Source organism: Bufo gargarizans, chromosome 1, assembly GCF_014858855.1.
Source record: "Bufo gargarizans isolate SCDJY-AF-19 chromosome 1, ASM1485885v1, whole genome shotgun sequence".
NCBI lineage: Eukaryota > Metazoa > Chordata > Amphibia > Anura > Bufonidae > Bufo > Bufo gargarizans.
In genome coordinates, this window is record NC_058080.1 from 752,363,136 (window position 1) to 752,390,953 (window position 27,818).

General features: G+C 42.9%; 1 protein-coding gene across 3 annotated transcripts; it reads left to right on the plus strand.

Annotated features, from left to right (window-relative positions):
* Positions 1 to 26,835, plus strand: LOC122925111 (zinc finger protein OZF-like). 3 transcript variants are annotated; one of them, XM_044276632.1, is made up of 6 exons: positions 1 to 57; positions 15,816 to 15,965; positions 18,725 to 18,904; positions 18,988 to 19,111; positions 23,340 to 24,155; positions 25,478 to 26,835. In XM_044276632.1, the coding sequence occupies exons 2-6, from the start codon at positions 15,888 to 15,890 to the stop codon at positions 25,510 to 25,512; spliced, it is 1,233 nt and encodes a 410-aa protein (XP_044132567.1). In that variant the 5' UTR covers positions 1 to 57; positions 15,816 to 15,887; the 3' UTR covers positions 25,513 to 26,835. The 3 variants fall into 3 exon arrangements, with proteins under 3 accessions (XP_044132567.1, XP_044132565.1, XP_044132566.1); XM_044276630.1 differs by having other exon boundaries at positions 23,340 to 26,835; XM_044276631.1 differs by lacking the exon at positions 18,725 to 18,904 and having other exon boundaries at positions 23,340 to 26,835.
* Positions 26,836 to 27,818: the final 983 nt, after the last annotated feature.

Consider the following 27,818-nt stretch of genomic DNA (forward strand, 5'->3'; position numbering starts at 1 on the left):
GACATCATCACAGGTCCTATAAGCACAGAACAATAGGAAGCTGCTTCACAGATGAAGGTAAGTGTGTGTTCACTAGGATCTATCTGACCCCGACTGGCCTCTATTTGGTCAATCACCTACTTACCTACACCCCTCACTATTTTTCTGCCATTTCCCCCCCCTCCCCAACTGTGAAGTGACCGATAGCAGGTGGCCTCCTCCTAGGTCAGTAGAGAGACAGGCGCCACCTTGTGGAATACAGCGCACATTACACCACATATATATATATATATATATGTATATATAACTATAAACTCCAAAACCTTAGGCCTCAGGCACACGACCGTATTTTACATGTGCCATCTGCGTTTTTTTGCGGGCAGCACCCTTTCCCATTTATTTCTATAGGGCGCATGTAGACGTCAGTGGGGCACATTTGCTAAGACCAGATTTTTTACGCCGGACTTAGTTTCCCCCTCTGCACTGCCGTAAGATGCATCTGATTTATGACAGGGTGAGAGCCTAGTCATAAATTAGGTGCATCTGTGGCAGTCCTTGCGCCTGGAGTAAAAACTTTGCCAGTCCCTGACTGGTGTAGTTTTAGGCTCCATTCACACGTCCGCAACGTGTTTTGCGGATCCACGGAGCCACGGATCTGCAAAACACGGAAAGCGGCAATGTGCGTTCCGCATTTTACGGACCGCACATTGCCGGGACTGTAGAATATGCCTTTTCTTGTCCGCAATTTTTTTCGGGAACGGAATTGCGGACCCGTAAGTGCGGGTCTGCAATTCCGTGTCCAGGCAGCACATCGTGCTGCCCCTTAGGAATGAATGGGTCCGCAATTCCGTTCCGCAAATTCCGGGCGTGTGAATGGAGCCTAAGTCTAACATTTGTGTGAGTTTCCAGGTGCAAATGTTAGTAAATTTGCCCGGGCTGGAGTTCCGGTCCCAGCACAGCCCCCACGTCGCCTCTGTCACACCCAACTGGCAGACATGGCATAAAAATGGGCGTGCGTCGAAATATTGTCGCACGTTCAGACACAAAAGGGGACTTGGGACTAGGGTTGTTTCGGGTATCGAACTTTCGATACCCAATCGATACTTTTAGCCCAGTATCAATACGATACCGGGATTCGTCTTTTATCGATACTAGGCTATGCTACTGCAGTATCAGAGAACATGATCGCGCTGCTCTCAGCAGCACAGGGAAGAAGGAAGCCGATTAAAATCATTGGTGGCAGTGGCCACAGAGTCCCCTCACCTCCTCTCATTGGTGGCAGTGGCCACAGAGTCCCCTCACCTCCTCTCATTGGTGGCAGTGTAATTGCGGGGCTCCGATCAGTTACCATGGCAGCCAGGATGCTACTGAAGCCCTGGCTGCCATGGTAATCTCCCTGCTGCTGTGTGTAAGTGAGAAGTCCTATTCACCCTAATAAAGCTCTATCAGGGTGAATAGGACAAGGGCTTACAATATCCCAGGTTCTAGCCCCTAAGGGGAAAAATAGTTTTTAAATAAACTGTAAAAAAAAAAATAATAATAAATATTAAGTATAAGTCAACCCTTTCCAAATCTTACATATAAAATATGTAAAGAATAAATAAATAAAATATTACATATCGCCACGTCTGAAAAGTCCAAACTATTAAAATATAAAAAAATATCTCCTATGCGGTGAATGCCGTAAAAGAAAAAAAAGAAAAGAAAAAATGCGCGATGCGCGATTCGCCAGTCCTATCCCCCCAAAAAATAGGACAGGACTGTTCGATTATAGGCCAGACGTTCCATAAAATGCAGAATGCACGCAACTTTTTGGGGCATTTTTTTTGCGTGGTACTTTTTTATGGTATCAAAACCGAATTAAAATTTTGGTATCGAAACAACCCTACTTGGGACTATTTTACGCCTAAAATATTTGCTAATCTCTTAATAAATGTGCCCTTGTGTGTTTTGCGGATCCATTATTCAGTTCCGCAAATTATAATAGCACTTTTTATTGATGGAAGTGGGAAAAACATGGAATGAACATAGAAAGTATCCGCATTTTACTATCCATTGTTTGTAGACTGAAATACGGGCACGGTCGTGTGCATGGGGCCTTCGATTGTCAGCTCCTTTGGTCTGGAGGCAGCGCTATTGATCCGCTCCAGGGTCTCATTCACACACACGCTATTTTTAAACATGCCTTGTGCTTCAAACGTTTTTCATGGCTGATTCCAGTGGCAGTAGGATTGCCACCCCGCCAGTAGACTACCATCCCAGAGGCTGGTAAAAGAGGGCACATAAGGGGGTATTACACTCTGTGAGGGGCATCGAGTGTCATACTGTGTGGTGGGCACATAAGGGAGCAGTATGCTGCATGGGAGGCACTTAAAGGGGTTGGGGATAACAAAGCCACACTCCCTTTTTACCATGCATACCTGTCCTGTATTTTTTTGCTGGAAAAGTTGAGAACCCTAAGTTCAGTTATTGCAATGATATGATTGAAGGCATGGATGAAACAAGAATGTATGTCACGTGACCACTGCTGCCGATGATGGTCTAGAGTGGTCAGGAGCCAATCATAGTGACATCACTATTACGGTCAAGGATTGGCTGTTATGGCATCAACTTGAGCTGTAGGCCTGATGCACAGTTAAACTATAGATGTGATGTAGCAGAGCTAAGGCTCAATGTAGCATTTAACTGAAGACTGGAGTAGTGGAGTAGGCATCCAGTGTTCTGGAGTGGAAGTAACTACAATGATCACCATCACCCAAGTCGAGTTTAAATAACCCAGTGGGAGGACATCATCGGTGCACAATGGGTTGCCGCTGGGATGTGAAGGAGAAGAGACGATGGGAGCGAGGCAACACAATGCTGGATCCAGGATAGGTGAGTAACATTTAGGAGCCCTCACAGAAGAGCCTGAGAAGAGCGAAAGTTTGGGTTAAAACTTCTTAAGAAGAATAGAAGCATTAATGTACTTTTGGGAAACCCATCTTCTGTCTTCAACATGCCTTCTTGCAATCCAGATTTTGGTTAATTTCAGTTCAACTCCTGAACAGAGACAGGAGACGGCTTGACTTCAATTTGTTGAGGACCACTGGATAGAGAGAGACATAGGAATTGTTAGGAATCTTGAGAGGAAAAGATAACTTCAAGCAGAAGGTGACTGTGTTTATTTGTTCAAGCACCTTAAAGGAACTGATGAATCACGGGGAAAGTTTGTTGTAGGCAGCTGTGAGATGGATGTTTTTTGTAGAGAGACAATTTTTATTTCCTGGAGATACATTGAGAAAGGACTCCTATGCTCATCAGCACTCTTCTTAGCTTGTCCACAGCTCTGGACAGATTTGTTTGAACTTTGATCCAGATGTCTCAGAGAAACCTTCTCAACTTCTGAAAGCCATGCTTTTGTCCATAGATCATATAGAGTGGAGATTTTTCACTAACTTGCTACGGGCGAGTTCAGGCCAAGAAAGAAGATCAGGCCAATTGTCTTAGTGGGAAAATATGAAGATATTGCTCTATGGATTGGTTGATTCTGTTATCTTGGCTATTACTTTGTAGATGATAAGCAGATTAGAAGTCTAGTAAAATATTCAGCATCTTTTTTGTAGCGCTCAGAGACAAATTGAACTCCTTGGTCAAAAACTACAGTGCTGCCCATAATTATTCATACCCCTGGCAAATTTTGACTTAAAGTTACTTTTATTCAACCAGCAAGTAATTTTTTGACGGGAAATTACATAGGTGTCTCCCAAAAGATAATAAAACGATGTACAAGAGGCATTATTGTGGGAAAAAAACATTTCTCAGCTTTTATTTACATTAAAGCAAAAAAATACAAGATGTTCCGCACTGTGAAAAATCTCAGAGGACTTGGTCGGAAGCCAAAAGTGGCACCTGTGCTGGGGAGACGGATAGTTAGAGAGGTGAAAAAGAATCCGAGGATCACGACCAAGGCCATCCTGGTGAATCTGGGCTCTGCTGGTGGCAATGTCTCAAGGCAGACAATCCAACGGACACTGCACAATGCAGACCAAGGAGGATGCCACTTCTCCAGATAAGGCACACAAAAGCTTGCTTGGCCTTTGCAAAAGCTCATCTGGACAAAGAAGACTTCTGGTCCTCTGTGTTATGGTCAGATGAAACAAAAATGTAATTGGTCACAATAATGTTTACTTCATTTGGCGTAAAAAAGGAGAAGCCTTCAACCCAAAGAACACCATCCCCACTGTCAAACATGGTGGTGGGAACCTAATCCTTTGGGGGTGTTTTTCAGCCAATGGACCAGGGAACCTAATCACAGTAAACGGCACCATGAAAAAAAGAGCAATACATGAGGATTCTCACCTACAACATCAGGCAGTCTGCAGAGAAACTTGGCCTTGGGCATCAGTGGACATTTCAGAATGACAATGACCCAAAACACAGCAAAAGTGGTGAAGAAATGGTTAGCAGACAACAACATTAACGTTTTGGAGTGGCCCAGTCAGAGTCCAGACTTGAATCCAATTGAGAATCTGCGGAGGGAGCTAAAGATCAGGGTGATGGCAAGAAGACCCTCCAACCTGAAACATTTGGAGCTCATTGCTAAAGATGAATGGGCAAAAATAACTGTGGAGACATGCAAAAAGCTGGTCTGCAATTATAGGAAGCGTTTGATTGCAGTAACCCTATAACGTAACCCTATAACGGAATTCCATAATGCAAATGCGAACCCGCCCTTACCTGTGAGATCTGTTAAGGGTGGAAACAACTGGGAGTAATCTGGCTAAACTATTGGTAGTAATTGGCAAAGCCAAGAAATATCTGGAGCGCTGTACAGGTTGTGGTCAGTTTGGAATTGCTTACAACGTTCCAGGATCCATCTGTAATACTCCAAAAGAAATAATATATCTTAGAAATGGCAACTCCTGGCATTCAAATAGGTATTTCTCAGTTTGGCGTACAGGACATTTCCACAGAATAAGCATAGCACTGAGCACACATGGGGTGTCAACTAGGTACACAAATATATACCGGTTTACCATAGTCTGTCTTGGAAGATTTCATTTGCAAAGTGCTGGCATACTGCATGTGCGTTGTAAAGACCGAAATGCAACACCAGATATTTGTATTGACCCCCCTGAGTGTTGAATGCTGTCTTCCAGCCACCCCCCTCCTTAAAGGGGTTTTCCAGTTTGCATTAGGATCCTTTAAAATTATGATTTATGAAGGTAGCTGGAATTTTGTATTGTATTTTTTTTTACCTTCATTGCTCCTATCCTCCATTATGGGCGGTGGTCTTATGACCATGTCCATACAGCTCTTTCTTATTTCCTGTGATGTTATGATGTCCATGGGCGGGGCAGTTATAGGGGAGGGTCTATGTAATTAGTTGGAAGGAGGAGCTACAAACTTGCTGGGTGTGTTGGTAGAGCTGTGGCAGAGAAAGGAGACGTGCATCATGGGATTGGTGGGATACAGAAATAGGAAGTGCTACATACTGTATGGAAACAAACCAGAGGGATTTATTTTCATGGTGAAAACAGGTCAGGAGAGTCCAATTTGAAAAAAAAAGCACGCGGAAGTTGTACATGAGGTAAGCAACTAAACACCATAGTAATCCCAGAAAACTCGTTTAATAATGAATCATATTCTACACCCCACAGAGAACTAATTTGGTGTAGGCATCCATAATCTGGTAAAGAGTTCAAAATTAAGGGGCAGTAGGTAGCGAATTTTGAAACCATTCGCAGTGGTGATTTTAAGCAGTATCTGAAGGAGCAGTAATAGAATAGTCACCTACTGGTTTTTGAAGGGTCCATAAAATTTTCTGCAGCTACGAAATGCTTGGCCAGAGATATTGAGAGTGTGCTGTCCTCCTCATATTTATTCATACACTGTATTAGTAATTCTTCTTTCACCATGTTGTTTCTATGTATTGTTCTTTGCTGCCATCTGCTGGCCAGAAATGCATGCTGCACGCCTCTGCTCTTATTATTAAAGTTTTCCTTTTTTTTTTATTACTGGGCGTGGTTTTGAGCTGCCTCAGTCGATGTCACTTCCTGCAGCCATTTTTCAGTGCTGCATAGCTGTGTGACTGGATATCCAAACACTTTGGGCTTGTGAAGGCATCAGTTTTTGACCAGCAGTTAGGGTACTTTCACACTAGCGGTTTTCTTTTCCGGCATAGAGTTCCGTCCTAGGGGCTCTTTACCGGAAAAAAACTGATCAGTTTTATCCCCATGCATTCTAAATGGAAACATCTACAGGACAGCATCGATACCACTACTACATTACAGTGTTGTATTATCGTATGTCGCTGTTTGGATCAAATAAACCCACGTTGATTGCATTGCCGTGTCTACGTTTGGATCCATCTAACCCGAGCATCTGCCGGTCCGGTCTACTCCACTGCTTGGATACGAAGGTAGCAAAGTGACACAGTCATTATCAGTTATACCTTCATTCGCCTCCATGTGGGGACAGAACAGTCAAAAACTGCCTTAAAGTCTATACCCCGGCTGCAGATTCCCTCAGAGTCCAGTACCACACTCATGAATCTCCCTAGCAGCAAGCCCACTTGCTGCAAATCTGCCCGTGCATGTCCAACAAGCCTAAAGGGAAGCACTGCGCATCCGCAGTATCTATACTCTCTCCTGGAAGTCCTCCACAACTCGCCAAGCCATTTTCTACGTCCTATATTAAAGGGGTATTCCCATCTTAGACAATGGACGCTAGAATATGCCCCCATTGTCTGATAGGTGCGCTAATCCCCGCCTCTCCCATAGAAGTGAATGGTAGCGTGCTGTGCATGCGCGGCCCATGCTACCATTCATTTCTATAGGGCAGACGGCAATAGCCGAGCCAGCGCTCAGCTATTTTCAGCGGCCCCATAGAAATGAATGGAGGGCAGCTGCGCATGCGCAGTGTGCTCTTCTTCACTTTCAGGGCTCCATTCTTGATTAAGGTGCGGGTCCCAGTGGTGGGACCTGGACCTATAAGACAATGGGGGCATATCCTAGCAATATGCCCCCATTGTCTGAGATGAGAAAACCTCTTTAATCTTTGCTCACACAATAGAAGAACTATTAATGCACGCGGGGTCCCCCTCAAACCAAAACCCCGCAATTCATTCAAAACACCTTAGGAACCTCGTCAGGGTGCCTCATCGGAGCCGCGCTGCAATTTTCAACCCCCAATTCCCCAATTCAAACGTTTTTCTTAAAGAGACAGCGCACCTTAAATCAAAATGGCCGAAAAGGACCTTGCATAGTTCCCCAGTGATGAAATAAAGCAAATGCAACTTGATACTGATCATTATGAAGAGCAGAAAGCAGAACCAACACTTCCAGCAGACCAAGTCATGCAACCAAGGATAAAGATCACGGAAAACTATCACACCAGGAAAGATGAACTATGCGACAACTTGGAAGAGCTATGGGAACGAGTTTCCTCCCTCATATCAGGACTTAAAAGTTGCCGTCGGGCGGCTGAACACAACTCATGAAAGATACAAGAGACTGTCCGCAAGGTATATAACCTTTCTAAAATACTCTAATATCTATGAAGCCCTGTCAGAATTGCTGGATGTTAAAGATAAAATGGAACTCTGCATCTCTCATTTGCATGAAACTAAATTACACAGATCAAATTCATCTAAACATTCCTCTCTCAGTCATACAGATCATCGTGCTCAAGAAGCTTAACCTTAAGCGACAGATTACTAGAGGCCCGCATAAACATAGTGCAATCCAAAGCGAGACGTTCCTTTGCAGAGGCCAAGAGGGCAGAAGCAGAGGCACAGGCTAAAAGGGCAGAGGCAGAGGCCAAGAGGGCAGAAGCTGAGGCAGAAGCCAAGAGGGCAGAAGCAGAGGCTCGAATAAAGATTCTTGAATCGGAGATGGAAGAGGAAATTGCGTTAGCTAAAGTAAGACTACTTGAGCAAGCATTGAGCCAAGGTCTTGATCCAGTCTGCTTGATCGCACCAGCGACTATGTACTGAAACCGTTATCTGCACCACCCCCAGTTTGCAGTACTATTCAAGCCGACAACACTGAAACCTCCAAGTCGGCTCTACCTGCGGTGCCAGTGACATCCACAGCACCCCAGCAATCTAATAACCGTTGCCCGGATGTGCCCTCTCAAGGACAGTTATTACAGCAAGATGGCTATCAGGTGTTTCCTGGCCTACCTCCACAGCTCAAGCAGCAGTCATCAGAATTTACAGAGGCTAAACCACAGCTCAACCCTGCAGCAACATCATTCAACCCAGAAGCATCTCACCCTTCCACGCCACGCAGCCTATACACCCCAGGGGCATCACAAGTTGTCATGGCAACAAGCAGTGAGAAATCAGATATTTCTGAGTTTGCCAGGTGTATGGTGAGCAGAGAGCTAATTAACACCAATCTCTCAAAATTTGATGACCGTGCGGAGAGCTACAGAGCTTGGAAGGCAACCTTTAAAGCCGCTATTGCTAACCTTAGCCTAACTGCAGAGCAGGAGCTCAACCTCTTGATCAAATGGCTGGGCCCAGGCTCCACAAATCGTATCAAGAGCCTTAGAACTGTCTACTTGGGACAAGCAGAAGCAGGTCTTGCTGCCACCTGGCAGAAACTAAATTGTACCTTTGATAGTGCAGAAGCAATAAAGAAGGCCCTATTCAAGAGACTGCAGAACGTCCCAAAGATCAATCTCAAAGATGTCCATAAGCTTCAGGATGTAAGTGATCTGCTCATGGAACTGGAGCTTGCCAAAAGAGACCCTCGTCTGTCCGGGCTGTGCTACCTAGATATAGCCAATGGAGTGAACCCAATTGTAGTGAAGCTACCATACAGTCTGCAAGAAAAGTGGGCGGTATCAGTCTTAAGGTACAAAAGAGCGCATGACATCACCTTTCCCCCATTTGTTCATTTCTGTAGGTTCATCGATGGACAGTCCCAGATGAGGAATGACCCCAGCCTCGACTTCCTGGAGTTCAACACTACAGCTTCAGTGACATCACCATCAAGGTATGAAAGTGTCATACATAAACACAGAGATTTTAAGAGCAGCGTGAGTGTTAGAAAGACTAACCTACCATCACCTGCAGTACCCACGGGTAAACAGTACACTACCTCATCAGGAGACAAGTCCTTCAATCGTGAATGTCCCATTCATAAAAAAACACATTCAATGAACAAATGCAGAGGGTTTAGATCCAAAACCATACAGGAGCGCAATAAAGTCCTCACCGAGCTTGGGGTATGTTTCAGATGCTGCGCTTCATTGGAGCACATGGCTAAGGACTGTAAATCCGTCATTAAGTGTGAGGAGTGTCATAGTGAAAGACATGCCTCAGCTATGCACTCAATTCCACTCGCCAGAGATTCACCGGCCGCCGTCACTACCAGTCCTGCTCCAAGTCATGGCAGGGAGCCCCAGAATCACGCTAACACAGCCACCACTGTTTCCTGCTCATGCTTGGACGTATGTGGGGAGGGCCAGAGTGAGAAATGTTGTGCCCGAATATGCCTAATCAAGGTCTACCCAGCGGGACTACCAGAAAAGGCAGTAAAAATGTCATCGATGACCAAAGCAACCAGTCCCTAGGAGCTAAATCTTTGAAGCCTTTGGAATAAAGGGACAATCAGAACCCTACATCTTAAACACCTACTCGGCCGTATATAGACTAGTGGCAGGAGGGCACAAGGATTCATCGCTTCTCCTGTCAGCGGGGATACAGAAATACCCCTACTGACGCTAATCGAATGCGATCAAATATCCAACCATAAGGATAAGAGTCCTACCCCAGAAGCTGCATTTCACTAACCACATCTAAGGCACCTAGCCAACGTTATCACACCTATGGACAAAAACCCAAAGATCCTACTCCTGCTCGGCAGAGACAATCTAAGGGTACACAAGGTGCGTCAACAGTGTAATGGTCCCGACAATGTGCCATACGCCCAGAGACTGGACTTGGGATGGGTAGTCATAAGAAATGTATGCCTGGATCAACCAACAATCGACTCCTTCAAAACATATGTGTGTGGAGATGGACACACAACTTGAATTAAGCCGTGTCCTCATCACTATGAGGTGAAAGAGAAGTCTCCAGACCTCATACAACCTCCTGCCATCATTCCTCCCCTGTCACGGCTGAGGATGGGGAAAATCCTCAGCCGTGCGATGCCAGAAGATGTTTGGTCGCTGCAAGGCCAGGACAGGAATCAGGGAGCAGGTCATCTCCTATCAATCCCTAATTCTGACCCTGTCTCCTAGCCGTATGAGCCGACCATGATGGTAGGAGGGCTCATACTCCGGAACCTAATATTCCTACTAGCCCTCAGGGTGGCCCTGGACTCTGAGCAGGGTAAGACTACCTGTTCCTCCTAGATACGGACGAACAGGAGTCTCACTGGCCAAGCTATAAAGAAAGGGGGACATAAACATGAACAGCCTATGGATATGGCAGGAGGGTGAAAAGCACTTCCACACCTAACTGCCACAGACACACTGACTGGATCCCGTGCTCAACAAGCTGGTGTCCACATCCAAACCTAAATGGACACAGCACACACACATCAACACACAGGGACCCAGATCCACAGGTGCATTAAACATAAAAGAGAAAACAACATCAACTAAACATCATGTATAACATTTACTTATGACCACAAGGGTGGCCCTCACTGGCAGATGGTATATAACCAGGAGACTGACTCCAGCTTACCATGGCTGAAGTACCCCCCAGACTTCTGATCTCAGCAGAAGCTAAATAGCCAGTGGCCACACCCACACAGACACACACTGGAGAGGGAAAGGTAGCCACTTAAAGGGGAAGTGCACACATACATAAACCTCGCGCACAACAAACAGGGAAACTGCACACATACATAAACCCCGTGCACACCAAACAGACACAAGGCACACCTACAAAGACAGGTTGCCAGGTGCAACCGCATGCACTTATAGCAAGCTGCCTAGCACCAGCTCAGGCTGCTATGCTGCCACATAAATTATGTTGCCAGCGTCAACCACAGGTGAGGCAACATACTACAGCCCTCACCTGTGATTGACAAAGAGACCAGACCGCAGGCAACTGCATGCGGTTACAAGAGTCACGACCATGGTTGTGACATCCCCTCTTTGCCGACAACTTGGGGAGATCAGTCTTTCACACAACCAAGGACAAGGATAAAGTAGCCTTGTCAGTAGAGGACAGAATTTGTCAAGATAATGGACAGTGAGTTCTTTAAAGACGAAACCAATCACTGGGTTTCTCCATTACCCTTCTGAGCTACCAGGGTGAGATTCCCAGACTATCGGGAGCAAGCTCTGTCTAGATTTAACTCTCTTCAGCGTACCATGAACAGCAAGCCTGAAATAATAGAACACATCATCGCCTTTATGGATAAAATATTCCGTAACAACCATGCAGAACCAGCTCCATCCTTAAGGAAGAACGACGAGTGCTGGTACTTGCCTTCATTTGGAGTGTATCATCCACAGAAACCTAATCAAATTAGGGTTGTTTTTGACTCAAGCGCCAAACATCAAGGTGTATCTCTTAATGATGTCCTTCTCACAGGTCCTAATCTGACGAGTAACCTAATTGGAGTGCTGATGAGGTTCAGGAAAGAGCTTGTTGCCATCACTGTTGACATTGAACAGATGTTCCACTGTTTCGTAGTCAGAGAGGACCACCGGAATTTCCTCAGGTTTTTGTGGTACAAGAACAGTGACACCAACGCAGAGATGGTGGAGTATGAGGGTACACGTATTTGGAAACAGCGCTTCACCTGCCATGGCAACTTACGGCTTTCGGACAACTGCGTTAGAGGGAGAATTCAACGTAGAATGAAAGCGCTCGTACAACAAAACAGCAGAAAGCCCTTTTGCCAACTTAAATCCAATTATTGACAGTTTTGGCTTGCTCAGAGTTGGTGGTCATTTGAATCAAGCCCCCCTAGGAGTTGCAGAACAAAATCCTCTCGTTATGAACACCAGGGCAGGCAAATCACTGAGGTCAAGTTACGGTCTGCAGGCCTTTGGGTTATAAGTATGAAAAAACGTGTGGCCCAAGTACTCCATGATTGTGTTCACTGTCGCAAAGCCAGAAGAAAACAACTACATCAACAAATGGCTGACTTGCCTGCGGATAGACTATGTACAGAGCTGCCTTTCACCTACATTGGCCTAGACGTCTGTGGGCCATGGATGGTGTCCGCAGTAAGTGTTTGGGCTGTACTATTTATTTGCATAAGTGTGCGAGCTGTTCACATAGAGGTGATAGAATCCATGGACACATCCAGCCTTATTAATGCCTTAAGACATTTCTTTGCAATCAGAGGACCAGAGAAACAGTTGAGGTCTGACCGTGGAAGCAACTTCATTGGAGCCTGTAGAGAACTGAACATCGACACGAAACCCATTCAAGATCAGTTGGCGGAAAAGGGTTGCACCTGGATTTTCAATCCTCCTCATAGTTCCCACATCAGGGGCTTCTGGGAGAGAATGATCGGGATCTCACGCAACATCTTGAATTCTATGTTGATGGATGTAAACTCTTCAAGACTCATAAGACTCTAGTGATTCTCGCTGACGTATCGGCCATAAGCAATTCAAGACCCCTTGTGCCAGTGTCTATGGATCCTGAAACACCAGCCATACTGACTCTGGCTATTCTACTTACCCAAAAAAAACTAGAATTTGCTAATACCTAGTGGAAAGTTTACTCATGCGAATATCTACCAAAAACACTGGAAATGTGTACAATACCTAGCGAATTATTTGTGGAAAGGTGGAAAAATGAGTATCTCAATATTCTTCAAGAAGAAGATGGCAACACCACAAACCAAACTTCAAAAAAGGAGACCTCGTGTTGATGAAAGAGCAACAAACCAAAAGGATTGACTGGCCTATTGGACTAATTACAAAGGTTTTTCCTAGCAAGGATGGCAAGGTCCGGAAGGTGGAGTTGAAGATCTTCATGAAGGGCGAGCTTAAAACGATCGCAAGGCCAATTATTGACTCCTTTTGATATTACCTATCGAGAATGGCCCTGCCGGGTGAACAGGACCGAACTTGAACTTCGTGAATCTCCTCCATTCCAAGTCAGAAAACTGACTGCATTGTTATGTTTATTGTATTCTAACATGTTCTTTGTTACAGGTTTGTTCTATATTTTATGGACATTTGTCATAGTGAAATCCCCAAAGAGAATTTCAGACGGGGAGTGTGCTGTTCTCCTCATATTTATTCATACACTGTATTGGTGATTCTTCTTTCACCGTGTTGTTTCTATGTATTGTTCTTTGCTGCCATCTGCCTTAGTCTATGTCACTTCCTGCAGCCATTTTTCAGTGCTGCATAGCTGTGTGACCGGATAGCCAAACACTATGGGCTTGTGAAGGTATCAGTTTTTGACCAGAAGTTAGCCTCAGGAAAAACATCTACAGTACAGCATCAATACCACTACTACATTACAGTATTGTATCATTGTATGTCGCTGTTTGGATCAAATAAACCCACGTTGATTGCATTGCCATGTCTATGTTTGGATCCATCTAACTTGAGCATCTGCCGGTCCGGTCTACTCCACTGCTTGGATACGAAGGTGGGAAAGTCACACAGTCATTATCAGTTATACCTTCATTCACCTTCATGTGGGGATAGAACAGAGAGACCTGAAGAAGAGAAAAATAGTTGGTGGAGGATAGTGTTAGACCGAAGATGATCCCTCCATTCTTACCTGGGACCTAGAGTTTCCTGCTTCACTCGGTGTCTTGGACAGTCTACACCTACACAGGAATGATTCTTTTTTTCACAGTAAAGACGGAAACCTTCTGAGAGAAGATAGCCTATTTTGGTGGAAGATAAGGGGGTATGACCGAGTTGTGCTTCACTGGCCTCTTAGAAGTAGTATGAGCCTGTGGTAACTGGAAATGTTGATCCTTCTCTTTAGACAGTTCCCTTGCAAATCCACCTTGGTTTCAAGAAAGAACATTTTATTAAAGGAAGTAGAAAGATTACACCTGGCTATCTCGATAGGCCACTGTAGAAAGAAGCCAGCAGGCCTCATTATTCCAAGCAAGTTCAGAGACAAGGGTGTGAAACTGAGTGGCATAGGTGCATGGAAGCTCACCCTTGTCTTAAACATAGGAAGGAGTAAGCCGCAGAATGAACATGACAAGGACCTTCAAATATCCTGTGAAAGGCTGCAAGGAAAGATGCCAAAGAACACATGAAGAAGTCATCCCGTCCCAATAGGAGTGCTTCCCAGGCCAATGCTTCTTCAGAGGGCAGAGAAAATATACACTCAACAATGACAGACACAGATTTCAGGGGTTAAAATCCAAACCACTTTTATTTTCAACACAAGACATTCAAGTTCATTAGTCACTTTCAAACATCCACATGTATGTGACATAAACAAAATAAATAACTTTGTCCTTCTGGGAGCTAACTATACATGTCACCTCACCTGGGTACTCCAAATCCAGTACAGGGGGATCTGGCTTTGCCCAGCCACCACGATTTTTGTAGCTTTCAGGCTCGGACATTAAATGAGCATTTCAGCCATGTATAATAGGCCCTGCATTTACACCTGGGATTATGACAGGCAATGGTAGATGTTATACTGGAGTGGGAGGGAATGACAGGTCACTCTACCAACCTACCCACCATTCTATAAAAATTCAAGCCCCTAATACACAAGAAAAGTGACTTTGCAAACTACACTTTGCTGAAGAAACCCATCTTTCCTGGATTCTTTTTACCTCACCCATCTGAGTATTCTGGGTAAGATATACACCCCTCCAGTACTCTACTAGCCACCACGTTACATACAATAAAATACTTTTGACCTATCAGAGTAGAATTGCTGAGGCAACAGCTCAAGGTGCAAAGTACATTGGTTGATGAAACCCTGCCAAGCTTTTGAGCTCCCATTGAACCGAGCAATTGTTGGCAGATGGGTTGAGGTTCCTCATCTGGTGGATTGAGGCATGGAAAAGGGTTGTGGTTCATGATGCATGGTAGTGGGAATTTCTACAGAAAGGTTCTTTAGCATCCTTATGCGCTGAGAGGTCATGCACACCTTGGACTACCTCCTGTTGACATGAGGCAAGTTGAGCCAGTTGTTCAGCAAACTCATTGAGATCAAATCATAGTGGAGTGAATGCCACTGCACCTTTGGGATCCTATTCTAATGTTATGTTCTCACCTTGTGAGGTGGATTCTCTAGGCCCCTTATCCAGAATAGCACGTCTTGAAGCAGAGAGGATATACTGAAGTAGCAGACAAGGGGGACTGGAGTAGCAGAGCTGGAGAAATAAATTTGCAGAGCTGGCAACCCAGTGTAACAGAGCTATAGGCCCTAGACAGCATAGTTGAACTGTAAGTTGATGTAGCAGAGTTGAACTGAAGGCTGATGCAGAATCGAACAGAAGATGTTGCAAAGTTAACTGAAGACTGAAGTAGCAGAGGTGTGCTCGGGCACAAGTATCTAGACCAAAAAATCAGGAGTTTAAATATTCTGGCAGGATGATGTCATCAGTGCATGTTGTGGCAACCTGACACACAGGAAAAGACAAGTTGCCTGCAGGCAAGGAACGAGGCAGAGCATGGCGCTGGATCCAGGACAGTTGAGTAACATTGACTACAGCAGTCATGTGAAGGAACAACATCTTTATTCTCAAACATTGAGGAACTGCCTCGACAAACTGTTCACCTTATGTTCTCATCCATACAAAGATGAGAGAATACAACATCAACACTGTAATATCTCCTCAGATGTTTCCAATTAATATATTCTTTAAATGTATTTTTACATGATATTTTATGTGATTTTAAAATGGTTTTCTCCTCTTTCTATTCAGATTCCCAGAATATAGAACTGTCTATTGACAACTTCTATGTAAAAGTATTTACTACTAATTCAGCCTTCGAGAATGGATGGGGACAGAGACAAGATGACAGAGAGGATATTCAATCTCACCCTAGAGATACTCTTCCAACTTACTGGAGAGGTGAGAGATTCTGATGATGTCACATTACATCATTCTTATCTATGGTAATAACAGATGATATGACCGGAGAGGTGGGAGATTCTGATGATGTCACATTATATCATTCTTATCTATGGTAATAACAGATGATATGACCGGAGAGGTGGGAGATTCTGATGATGTCACATTACACCATTGTTATCTATAGTAATAACAGATGATATGACCGGAGAGGTGGGAGATTCTGATGATATCACATTAGATCATTCTTATCTATGGTAATAACAGGTGATTTGACTGGAGAGGTGAGAGACTCTGATGATGTCACATTACATCATTCTTATCTATAGTAATAACAGATGATATGACCGGAGAGTTGGGAGATTCTGATGATGTCACATTAGATCATTCTTATCTATGGTAATAACAGGTGATATGACTGGAGAGGTGAGAGATTCTGATGATGTCACATTACATCATTCTTATCTATGGTAATAACAGATGATATGACTGGAGAGGTGAGAGGTTCTGATGATGTCACATTGCATCATTCTTATCTATGGTAATAACAGATGATATGACTGGAGAGGTGAGAGGTTCTGATGATGTCACATTGCATCATTCTTATCTATGGTAATAACAGATGATATGACTGGAGAGGTAAGAGATTCTGATGATGTCACATAACACCATTCTTATCTATGGTAATAACAGATGATATGACTGAAGAGGTGAGAGACTCTGATGATGTCACATTGTATCATTCTTATCTATGGTAATAACAGGTGATATGACTGGAGAGGTGAGAGATTGTGATGATGTCACATTAGATCATTCGTATCTATGGTAATAACAGATGATATGACTGGAGAGATTCTGATGATGTCACATTACATTATTCTTATCTATGGTAATAACAGATGATATGACTGGAGAAGTGAGAGATTGTGATGATGTCACATTAGATCATTTGTGTCTATGGTAATAACAGATGATATAACTGGAGAGGTAAGAGGTTCTGATGATGTCACATTACATCATTCTTATCTATGGTAATAACATGATATGACTGGAGAGGTGAGAGATTGTGATGATGTCACATTAGATCATTCGTGTCTATGGTAATAACAGATGATATGACTGGAGAGGTAAGAGATTCTGATGATGTCACATTACATCATTCTTATCTATGGTAATAACAGATGATATGACTGGAGAGGTGAGAGATTCTGATGATGTCACATTACATCATTCTTATCTATGGTAATAACAGATGATATGACTGGAGAGGTGATGGACGCTGGAAATGTCTTTAGTCACATTTACAGGACCTTGAAAAAGCATTCATACCCCTTAGAACGTTTCTACCTTTTTTCGCTTTACACCCACAACTTTAAAGATATTTTGGGGGATTTTATGTGATAGACCAACACAAAGTAGCAAGTGTGTGAAGTGAAAAGCAAATGATACCTGGTTTTCAAAGTGTTTAATAAATTAAAATGTAGAAAGTGTGGTGTGCATTTGTATTCAGCCCCCCTGAGTCAATACTTTGTAGGACCACCTTTCGCTGCAATTACAGCTTTAAGTCTTTTGGGTGATGTCTCTACCAGCTTTGCACATTGAAAGGGCTGAAATATTTGTCCATTCTTCTTTGTAAATAGCTCACACTCATTGGATGGAGAGTGTCTGTGAACAGCAATTTTCAAGTCTTTCCGCAGATTCTTAATGAGATTTAGGTCTGAACTGTGAGTGGGCCATTCTATCATATGAATATGATTTGATCTATACCCTTCCATTGTAGCTCTGGCTGTATGTTTAGGGTCGTTGTCCTGCTGCAAGGTGAACCTCCGCTCAAGTCTTTTGCAGCCTCTACCAGGTTTCCCTGCCCTGTATTTAGCGCCATCTATCTTCCTATCAACTCTGACCAGTGTGTTCAGGGTGAGGTGCAGTTTTTCACCACACATAGCGTTCTGCATCTAGTCAAAAAACTTTTGTCTCATGTGACCAGAGCACCTTCTTCCACATGTTTGCTGTGTCCTCTACATGGCTTTCTACTTGCCACTCTTCCATAAAGGCTAGATTTGTGGAGTACACGACTAATAGTTGTCCTGTGGACAAATTATCCCACCTGACTGTAGATCTCTGCAGCTCCTCCAGAGTGACCATGACCCTCTTGGCTGCTTCTATGATTAGTACTCTCCTTGTCTGGGCTGTCAGTTTATGTGGATGCCCATGTCTTGGTAGGTTTGTAGTTGTGCCATACTACTTTTATTTTCATATGATGGATTGAACAGTGCTCCGTGAGATGTTCAGAGCTTGGGATATTTTTTTTATAACCTAACCCTGCTTTACACTTCTCTACAACTTTATCCCTGACCTGTCTGGTGTGTTCCTTGGTTTTTATGTAGCTGTTTGATCACTAATGTTCTCTAAAAAAACTCTGAGGCCTTCACAGAACAGCTGTAATTATACTGAGAATACATTACACACAGGTAGTCTCTACTTACTAATTAGGTGACTTCTGAAGGCAATTAGTCATACTGGTTTTTATTTAATGGTATCAGAGGATAGGTGGCTCAATACAAATGCACGCCAGATTTGTATGGAAAAAAAAAACTAGTATTTTCTTTTCACTTCACACATACTTGTTACTTTGCGTTGGTCTATCACATAAAAACATTTAAGTTTGTGGGTGTAACGTGAATTTTTTTTAAAAAAGTTCAAAGGGGTATGAATACGTTTTCAAGGTGCTGTGTATTAATCTGTCTTCCCATAAACAGGATTACACAGTGGTGAAGAAGATCTCTAATGAGAACTGTCAGGCCCCTGTGTCTAAAGGATGGGGAATAACCCTGAGCCCAATCACAGGGCCTCCACCTCACTCTCTGATACATAAGGAAATCAATGACCAGAAGATCCTAGAACTTACCCACAAGATGATTGAGCTGCTGACTGGAGAGGTGACACTGCTGGCAATGCTGGGACATTATACAGTAACAGCACTGGAGGGGTCTGGGTGATGACAGTGTCATTGTGTTGTCAGGTTCCTATAAGGTGTCAGGATGTCACTGTCTATTTCTCCATGGAGGAGTGGGAGTATTTAGAAGGACACAAGGATACTTACAAGGAAGTCATGATGGAGGACCACCAGCCCCTCACATCATCAGGTAATGGAAATAAATATCATTCAACTCTTTAAAGATTGATTTCTCTGTGAGTGGCAAATGTTTGTGAACTTTTTCTTTCAGTATCTTATGTAACCTCCTTGTGCAGCAATAACTGCAACTAAATGTTTCTGGTAAATATTGCTTAGTCCTGCATGTCAGCTTGGAGGAATTTAATCTCATTCCTCCATGCAAAACAGCTTCAACCCTGTTATGTTGGTGGGTTTCCTTCCATGAACAACTCACTTCAGGTCCTGCGACTTGGTCATTGCAAAGCTTTAACTTTATTGTTCTTTAACTGTTCTTTGGTAGAATGACTTGTGTTCTTAGTGTTGCTTTTTCGTGTGAACCACATTTTCTTGACATTTAGCTCATGGACAGATGTCCTGAAATTTTACTCTAGAATTTGCCAATATAATTCGGAATTCATTGTTCCATATACTATAGCAAGCCATCCTGGCCTAGATGTAGCCAAACAAGCCCAAACCATGATACTACCACCACTGTGTTTCACAGATTGGATGGGGTTTTTATGCTGCAATGTCGTTTTTTACTTTCTCCAAACTTAACCCTTTAAACCTATTTTGGTTTCATCCGTCCTTAAAACTTTATTCCAATAACCTTCAGGCTTGTCCAGGTGACCTTTGGCTGTAGACAGGCAGCAATGTTCTATTTGGAGGGCAAAAGCTTTCTCCTTGCCATTCTACCATGCATACCATTGATGTTTAGTGCCCAAGGTTTTTATGCTGGAATGTAGTGTTTTCCTTTCTCCAAACATAACCCTTTAAACCTATTTTGGTTTCATCCATCCTTAAAACTTTATTCCAATAGCCTTCAGGCTTGTCCAGGTGACTTTTGGCTGCAGACAGGCAGCAATGTTCTATTTGTAGGGCAAAAGCTTTCTCCTTGCAATGCTGTCATGTACACCATTGTTGTTCAGTGTTCTTATGATGGTGGACTCATGGACATTAATGTTAGCTAATGTAAGAAAAGTTTTTAGTTGCTTAGAGGTTACCTTAGGTTCCCTTATGACCTCACAGACTACAACACTCCTTGTTCTTGACATGATCTTTGATGGTTGACCACTTCTGGGGAGGGTAATAGTGGTCTTCAACTTCCACCATTTGTACACAATGAGTCTGACTGTGGATTGGTGGACTCAAAACTCTTTAGAGATGGTTTTGTAACCTTTTCCATCCTGATGAGCATCAACAACTCCTCGTCTGAGGGTGGCTCTGCACTGGAGCCTAGACTCTAAAAGACCCTAGAAGCTCATATGATAAGAAAAACAAGGATAGCCTGTAATAATTCCTATATTCTAGTAGTTCTGTCTTACCCATAATACACCGAGAGTTCTGCTGCTTATTTGAGTGTGGCAGCTATTCAGCTCGAGATTTCACCTTTTGTGTGTGGCTTAAAGGCTATGTACACTTTGAGGGCATTTCTTAAATTATTGCATTGTACTCATTTTGAGCTAAAAATCTTTTTTTAATTTGGTCTTTATTAAAAATGTTGAACCACTGTCTTTGTGCAGCCGTGAGATTCTCTAGTAGCAGAATTAGAATTTTCACTCTGTTCTGTCAGGCAGCTCAGCTGACGGCTCCTTATCTCTGCTCCCTAACCTCCTAAACACTCATTATAGCTCAATTTTTATCATACGGGTAAGAATATGGCTTAAATAAGTGTTTATAACCATTTAGTAATTTAAAGATCAGGTTTATTAGATGACCAGCTCAAAGTGAATGTAAAATGTATGAATCTCACAGCTAGAAAAACAGATAACCATTTGTGACAGAACGGCTTAAATTTTTTTCAATAAAGACCAATTGAAAAAAAGATTTTTAGCCCAAAATTGGTAAAATGCAACCATAACATATTGCTCCCAGAAGTATACATAGCCTTTAAATAGGTGCTCACCAAAAAGAGTGCTGGAGCTCTTTCTGGTGAGTGAGCGCTCAAGTATTTTCGGCACTCCCATAGCGGTGAATACAGAATGGTGGCGTTTGTGTAGTGCACTCTCCTTTACTTCGGGCCCCTTCGGGGATAGATGTAGATCTCAGGGGTGGGACCCGCACATATCTGACTTTGATGGCATATACTAGCCATATGCAATCAATGTTTGAGATGAGATAACCACTTTAAAATGCAGACGAATGTGACCTCTTCTGTATATTTCAGTCCCTAATACATTCCCCTGTGCCCTTATAATTATAATAGTAACCACAATTAGTTACTTACAGTATCATATCTTACCAGATCTGCTCCTACAGTTAGTTAGTGTTTTAATAGCTACATGCATTTCCCATGTAATAACGATTCTGGAGCATCTATTCTTATGTCTCTATGATGTGCCATTCCTCTGTTATTTCTACTAGAAGTTTTGAATGACTTGCTATTAGCTTTCAGTAAGGGTACAGAGGGGAGGTAACAAGTTGGGGGTGTGTACCTGCACAGTCTGACTCTATCCAATCAGTGCTCCCATTTTCAGACTGTGCAGGTACACCCCCCCAACTAGTTACCTCCCATCTGTACCCTTAGTGCAGACAGCTAGCAATTATTCATAACTTCTAGTAGAAATAATAGAGGAATGGGACAACATACAGATATAAGAATAGAGGCTCCAGAATTGTTAGTACGCGGGGAATGCATTAAGCTACTAAAACAGACAGTCAGGAGTGGTGAAAGGTCCTCTTTAAGGTCTACTGTTTAGATTGTAATCTGCTTTGCCATCATATCATCATGTCGGAAGAGCCTTTTACACAGGGCGATAATTGCCATCACAAAAACTGCCCAGCTTGTTTGTTAATCACATTTTTTATGGTGTTGGTTGGCAGTAAAAGTAAATCGAAATGTTTAAACAGCCTTGCCACTTGTGAACTGTATGAGGGAGAACAAATGATCGCACAAATGTCTGAATTTAAGTATAAAAAAAGAAAGATTTTTCTAACATATATCTGAAATTCAGAGGTGTAGCTAGGGGTTAAGCATGGGGAGGGCAAAACACATCTGAGTAGGCCCCCAACTCAGTGGGCCACTCTATATACATGTTTACAACTGCAGTGACGCATCCTATGTTAGTGTTGATGGGGACACAGCCGGGAGCTGCAGAGTCGGCAGCAGAACGATGGAGCCAGAACCCAACAGCGGGGACCAGGTAAGTATGATCACCATCTGGGGTCTGAGAAAAACTGGTGAGAAGTGAACAGACCCTTTAAGGCTGTTTCTGGAATGGAGCTGCTCCTGGTAGGTCCTCCCTGCAGCACCTCCACTTTAGATAATCTACTAGTGAGTTTGCTAGAATTGAGTTTCTGGAGGTAAGATCTGCCAGCAGCAACTCAAGTCTAGACAGTTGAGTAGCGAGGTTGCTAGAATGGAGGAGCTGCCGGGAGCAATTACATTCTAGAAACTTCATTGCTGAAATGACTAGATTGGAGTTGCTTGGAGGAGTTGCTCATTCTAGTGGACTCCCTACAGAAGAGGCTCCAGCCCCCCACCAACATACAGTCCCGTGTAAATACCATCCCTCCCCTCCCTTCAGCCCACTATAACATACAAGCCCCATGTAAATAACATCACCCCCCCTCCATATACACCACTAACCTGCTACTATCCAATCCTCAATCTTCACCACAATGTACACTGTTTCTTCCTCTAATCTGGGAAGCCCCGCCCATTAGTTCACATGACTCAGCCTCTTCCTGTGACATCATGCATACCAGGAAGTCCATTCAACCTAGAAATTTTCTGTATCTATCCTGCCACCAGGTTTCAAAGGACTTGACAGCAGGTGGCCTATTGTTAGAAGCAAGGCTGACAGCATGTATAGTGCAGCGAGAGCACTGGGCCACGGTCGACCCTGCTACGATGTCATGATGTTTAAAGTGAAAAGTGCCGCCATCCCACAGCATGGTGGAGACAATTAGCCCACCTATCTGTGTCCTTGTTGGGGCCACCCTCTTCAATGGGCTCAGAGCAGCCACCCCCTTGCCCACCCTTTAGCTACACCTCCAATGAAAGTAAATACTGTAAGCATCTTTAGACATATTAAATTGTTGATTGTGCTTGTTATGGGCAATTTATTTGCCTATGTAAGAGAACCTTAAGTCAGATGATTGAATTTTGTTACACACGCCTCAATTTCTATTAAAATTTTTATATAGTAATGTTATATCAAAATAGTTTTTTAGACGAAATTATTCAAAAAAAATTAAATCAGTTTTATTGTTGACAGATGACTTTACTAACGACTCAGAGGAACATCTGATACCTTCAGATTTTAAAGCAGAAGATTTTGGTATTACACAAGATACATATGAAGAGTGTGCCATCTTCTCAGATGTACCCTCAGACCTTCACAGCAAAGATCCATCATCTGATCTCCTTCCTTCTGACTCATCACAGACTGTAAAGCAAAACACAAGTCACAGAAGGGGTTTTCTACGTCAAGGTGCTCACAGAAAAAAGAAGACATATTTATGTTTAGAATGCGGCAAATGTTTTAAAGGAAAATCAGAACTTGTTAAACATCAGAGAATTCACACAGGAGAGAAGCCATTTTCATGTTTAATATGTGGAAAATGTTTCACTCAGAAACCAACTCTTGTTGTACATCAGAGAACCCACACAGGAGAGAGGACATTTTCATGTTCACAATGTGGCAAATGTTTTACCCGGAAATCAACTCTTGTTGTACATCAAAGAACTCACACAGGGGTGAAGCCATTCTCATGTTTAGAATGTGGCAAACGCTTTAACCAAAAATCCGATCTTGTTAAACATCAGAGAATTCACACAGGGGAAAAGCCATTTCCATGTTTACAATGTGGGAAATGCTTTAACCAAAAAGCAGATCTTGTAGAACATCAAAAATATCACACAGGGCAGAAACCATTTTCATGTTCAGAATGTGGAAAAAGTTATAAAGCTAAATCATCTTTGGTTGCACATAAGAGAATTCACACAGGGGAGAAGCCATTTTCATGTTCAGAATGTGGCAAAAGTTTTCCACAGAAACCAACTCTTGTTGTACATCAAAGAAGTCACACAGGTGAGAAGACAATTTCATGTAAAGAGTGTGGCAAATGTTTTACCCGGAAATCAACTCTTGTGGTACATCAAAGAAGTCACACAGGGGAGAAGCCCTTTAAATGTTTAGAATGTGGGAAATGTTTCAACCAAAAATCTGATCTTGTTAAGCACCACAGAATTCACACAGGGGAGAAGCCATTTTCATGTTCGGAATGTGGGAAATGTTTTAACCAAAAAGCAGATCTTGTTAAGCATCAGAGAATTCACACAGGAGAGAAGCCATTTTCATGTTTAGAATGTGGGAAATGCTTTAAACAAAAATCAGATCTTATTAAGCATAAGAGAACTCATACAGGGGAGAAGCCATTTTCGTGCTTAGTATGTGGAAAATGTTTTAATCAAAAATCAGACCTTGTTAAACATCAGAGAATTCACACAGGGGAGAAGCCATTTTCATGTTCAGAATGTGGGAAACGGTTTAACCTCAACTCGAATCTTGTTAAACATCAGAGAATTCACACATATCATTCAAGAGAATGGGAAAGCAACTTAGAGCACTAAAAGACCATTCAGAAATGCATGCAATCAACAGTAAATGTCTGGTGTTCAAAAAGCAAATAGAACCCAGATATATCAACCAGGTGCAGAGAGTATTTCACTGTAATATATCTGTGTCTCCATATTTATTGTTACTGAACAATAAAACATGTTTGCTTCTGTGCTTGTGTTTTGCCCTAGTTGAAAGGGAGCCACTAGGAATCTTGTATATAAGTAGTTAGGGGTAAACTTCACCATGTATGTCAGAGTTTGTGGAATGTTTTACGACATTTAGGAAAATTATCCTTATTATATGAACCACATTAGACCACTGAGCCTGGCAAGGGTGTGATTGATTACATCCCACAATTAGAAGCCTTTGCAGCATATAAAGTGTTTGACAGAGAGAGCAGACTTTGCTTGTCTGCCCATCCACATCCTGGCAGGTGCTGAAGGTGTTCGGTGGCACCCAGAGTGTAATACAGTCTCCCGGGTCTGCCAGAGGCATGGCCTAATGGTCTGCCTGTCAGTTTTAGATTGACAGGCAATAATGTTATGTTATACTGCAGCAGCTGTGGACGCAGGCCACCAATATAACAGTAGCCCCCCTTTGAATCCTTTCTTCTTTAGTCCAGACACCAGAATTTTTTTCAGCAGAACAGGAGTATCAATTTTCTCAAAGGGCTTCCAAGACCTGTCCTCCAGACCAAAATCCTTTCTAATCCACTACAAAGAAGGTTTTACCTCTAATCGTCTTAATGTCTAGAATAATCTTAACTTTATATAAATTTTCTATGCCAACAGGAGAAGAAGCATCAACTGAACCTCTGGAGTACTGATTAAAGATAGCTGGTTTGAGAAGTGTAAGAGAAATATCTCTTTTAGGTCTGTAGAACAACCTTTTCATCTAGTGAAACGGGGAGCCAACTTGAACATGGGTACCTTGAGTTTTATGTTTTTTGAGGAAAGCCAGATGTTGTCTCCGGAAGAAAACTGAGGTAGAACCCTGTGCTTCCAGTCAGCAAACCTCTTCATGCGAGCAGAGGGCTGTAGAAGAGAGGCTTTAGTTTCTTGCCAGATCTGAGTTGTTGACGGAAAAGTCAGATTTGACGGCAGCAAAGAAGATAACAGAAGATAGTTACAGTGAGAGGAATCCATAATTCGTGACCATACACAATGAAAAGGAAAGTCTTACCAGTAGATTCACTGGGATGTTACTGTAAGAAAATTTCATGCAAGGAAGCAAAAAAGCCCAATTGTCATGATGTGCAGTATTGTAGTGTCTCAAATAATTGACCAGAACTTGATTGATTTGTTCCACCTGTCTGCGGATGGTAAGCAGAAGAAAAGTCCAATTTAATGTCGAGTAGTTTACAGATAGCTCTACACAGGGGAGAATAATGGCCTATGGGCCCTGGTGCAAGAGTTCAGCTTGGCCCCCTTCCCTCAGTGCTTTGTAGCAGGGAACAGGAGTGCACCTAGCCTTTTTGTTGCCTGAGACAAAAATTTAAAAGGCACCCCCATTTCAAATTCTCAATCTAAACTCATCCCCCAGCCCTACTGATAAAGAGATACTTAGAAAACATTACATACAGCTCTACAAAACAAACAGGGTCAGATAGCACTACATACCTCTTACATCCAGTGACATCTCCTCTGATGTACATATTCTCTTTCCTCATCTTCTCCTTTCAGACCAGACCACCATGATGATTTCTTTCAGCCATCTCTTGTATCTGCAGTTTGACATCTTAGTTTTCTACTTTTCCATCATCCTCCTACCTTCCTGAACACCCCATCCTGCCACCCCGATACTGTGCCCACATTACTCCCCAGTACTACACTGCAGAAATAGTTCATCTGAAAATACTAGTACCACACAGATAGTGCCCCCTTCAATAATTATTGCCACACAGTACCCTAAAAAATAACTGCACCCAGCAAATAGTGTCCCTGACACTAATAGTTCTGTAAACATAGGGCCAGATTTATCATTAGCTAAAGTCAAATTTATGGCGTGAAAAAGTTGCAATATTTTGCGCAATCGGTAAAACTGCGCAAAAATTAGCGCTATGCTTGCGTTTTCTGAAAGTGGGCGTGTTTTCTTATGTAAATCAATCTCTAGACAGATTTACTATTGCGACAATTCAAAAAAGTCACAAAAAATTGCGCAATTTCACTCCAGTGTGGACCATGCTTATGTCGCTTTATACACTCACCTAAAGAATTATTAGGAACACCATACTAATACGGTGTTGGACCCCTTTTGCCTTCAGAACTGCCTTAATTGTACGTGGCATTGATTCAACAAGGTGCTGATAGCATTCTTTAGAAATGTTGGCCCATTTTGATAGGATAGCATCTTGCAGTTGATGGAGATTTGAGGGATGCATATCCAGGGCACGAAGCTCCCGTTCCACCACATCCCAAAGATGCTCTATTGGGTTGAGATCTGGTGACTTTGGTGGCCATTTTAGTACAGTGAACTCATTGTCATGTTCAAGAAACCAATTTGAAATGATTCGAGCTTTGTGACATGGTGCATTATCCTGCTGGAAGTAGCCATCAGAGGATGGGTACATGGTGGTCATGAAGGGACGGACATGGTCAGAAACAATGCTCAGGTAGCCTGTGGCATTTAAACGATGGCCAATTGGCACTAAGGGGCCTAAAGTGTGCCCAGAAAACATCCCCCACACCATTACACCACCACCACCAGCCTGCACAGTGGTAACAAGGCATGATGGATACATGTTCTCATTCTGTTTACACCAAATTTGGACTCTACCATTTGAATGTCTCATCAGACCAGGCAACATTTTTCCAGTCTTCAACAGTCCAATTTTGGTGAGCTTGTGCAAATTGTAGACTCTTTTTCCTATTTGTAGTGGAGATGAGTGGTACCCGGTGGGGTCTTCTGATGTTTTAGCTCATCTGCCTCAAGGTTGTGCGTGTTGTGGCTTCACAAATGCTTTGCTGCAGACCTCGGTTGTAACGAGTGGTTATTTCAGTCAATGTTGCTCTTCTATCAGCTTGAATCAGTCGGCCCATTCTCCTCTGACCTCTAGCATCAACAAGGCATTTTCGCCCACAGGACTGCCGCATACTGGATGTTTTTTCCTTTTCACACCATTCTTTGTAAACC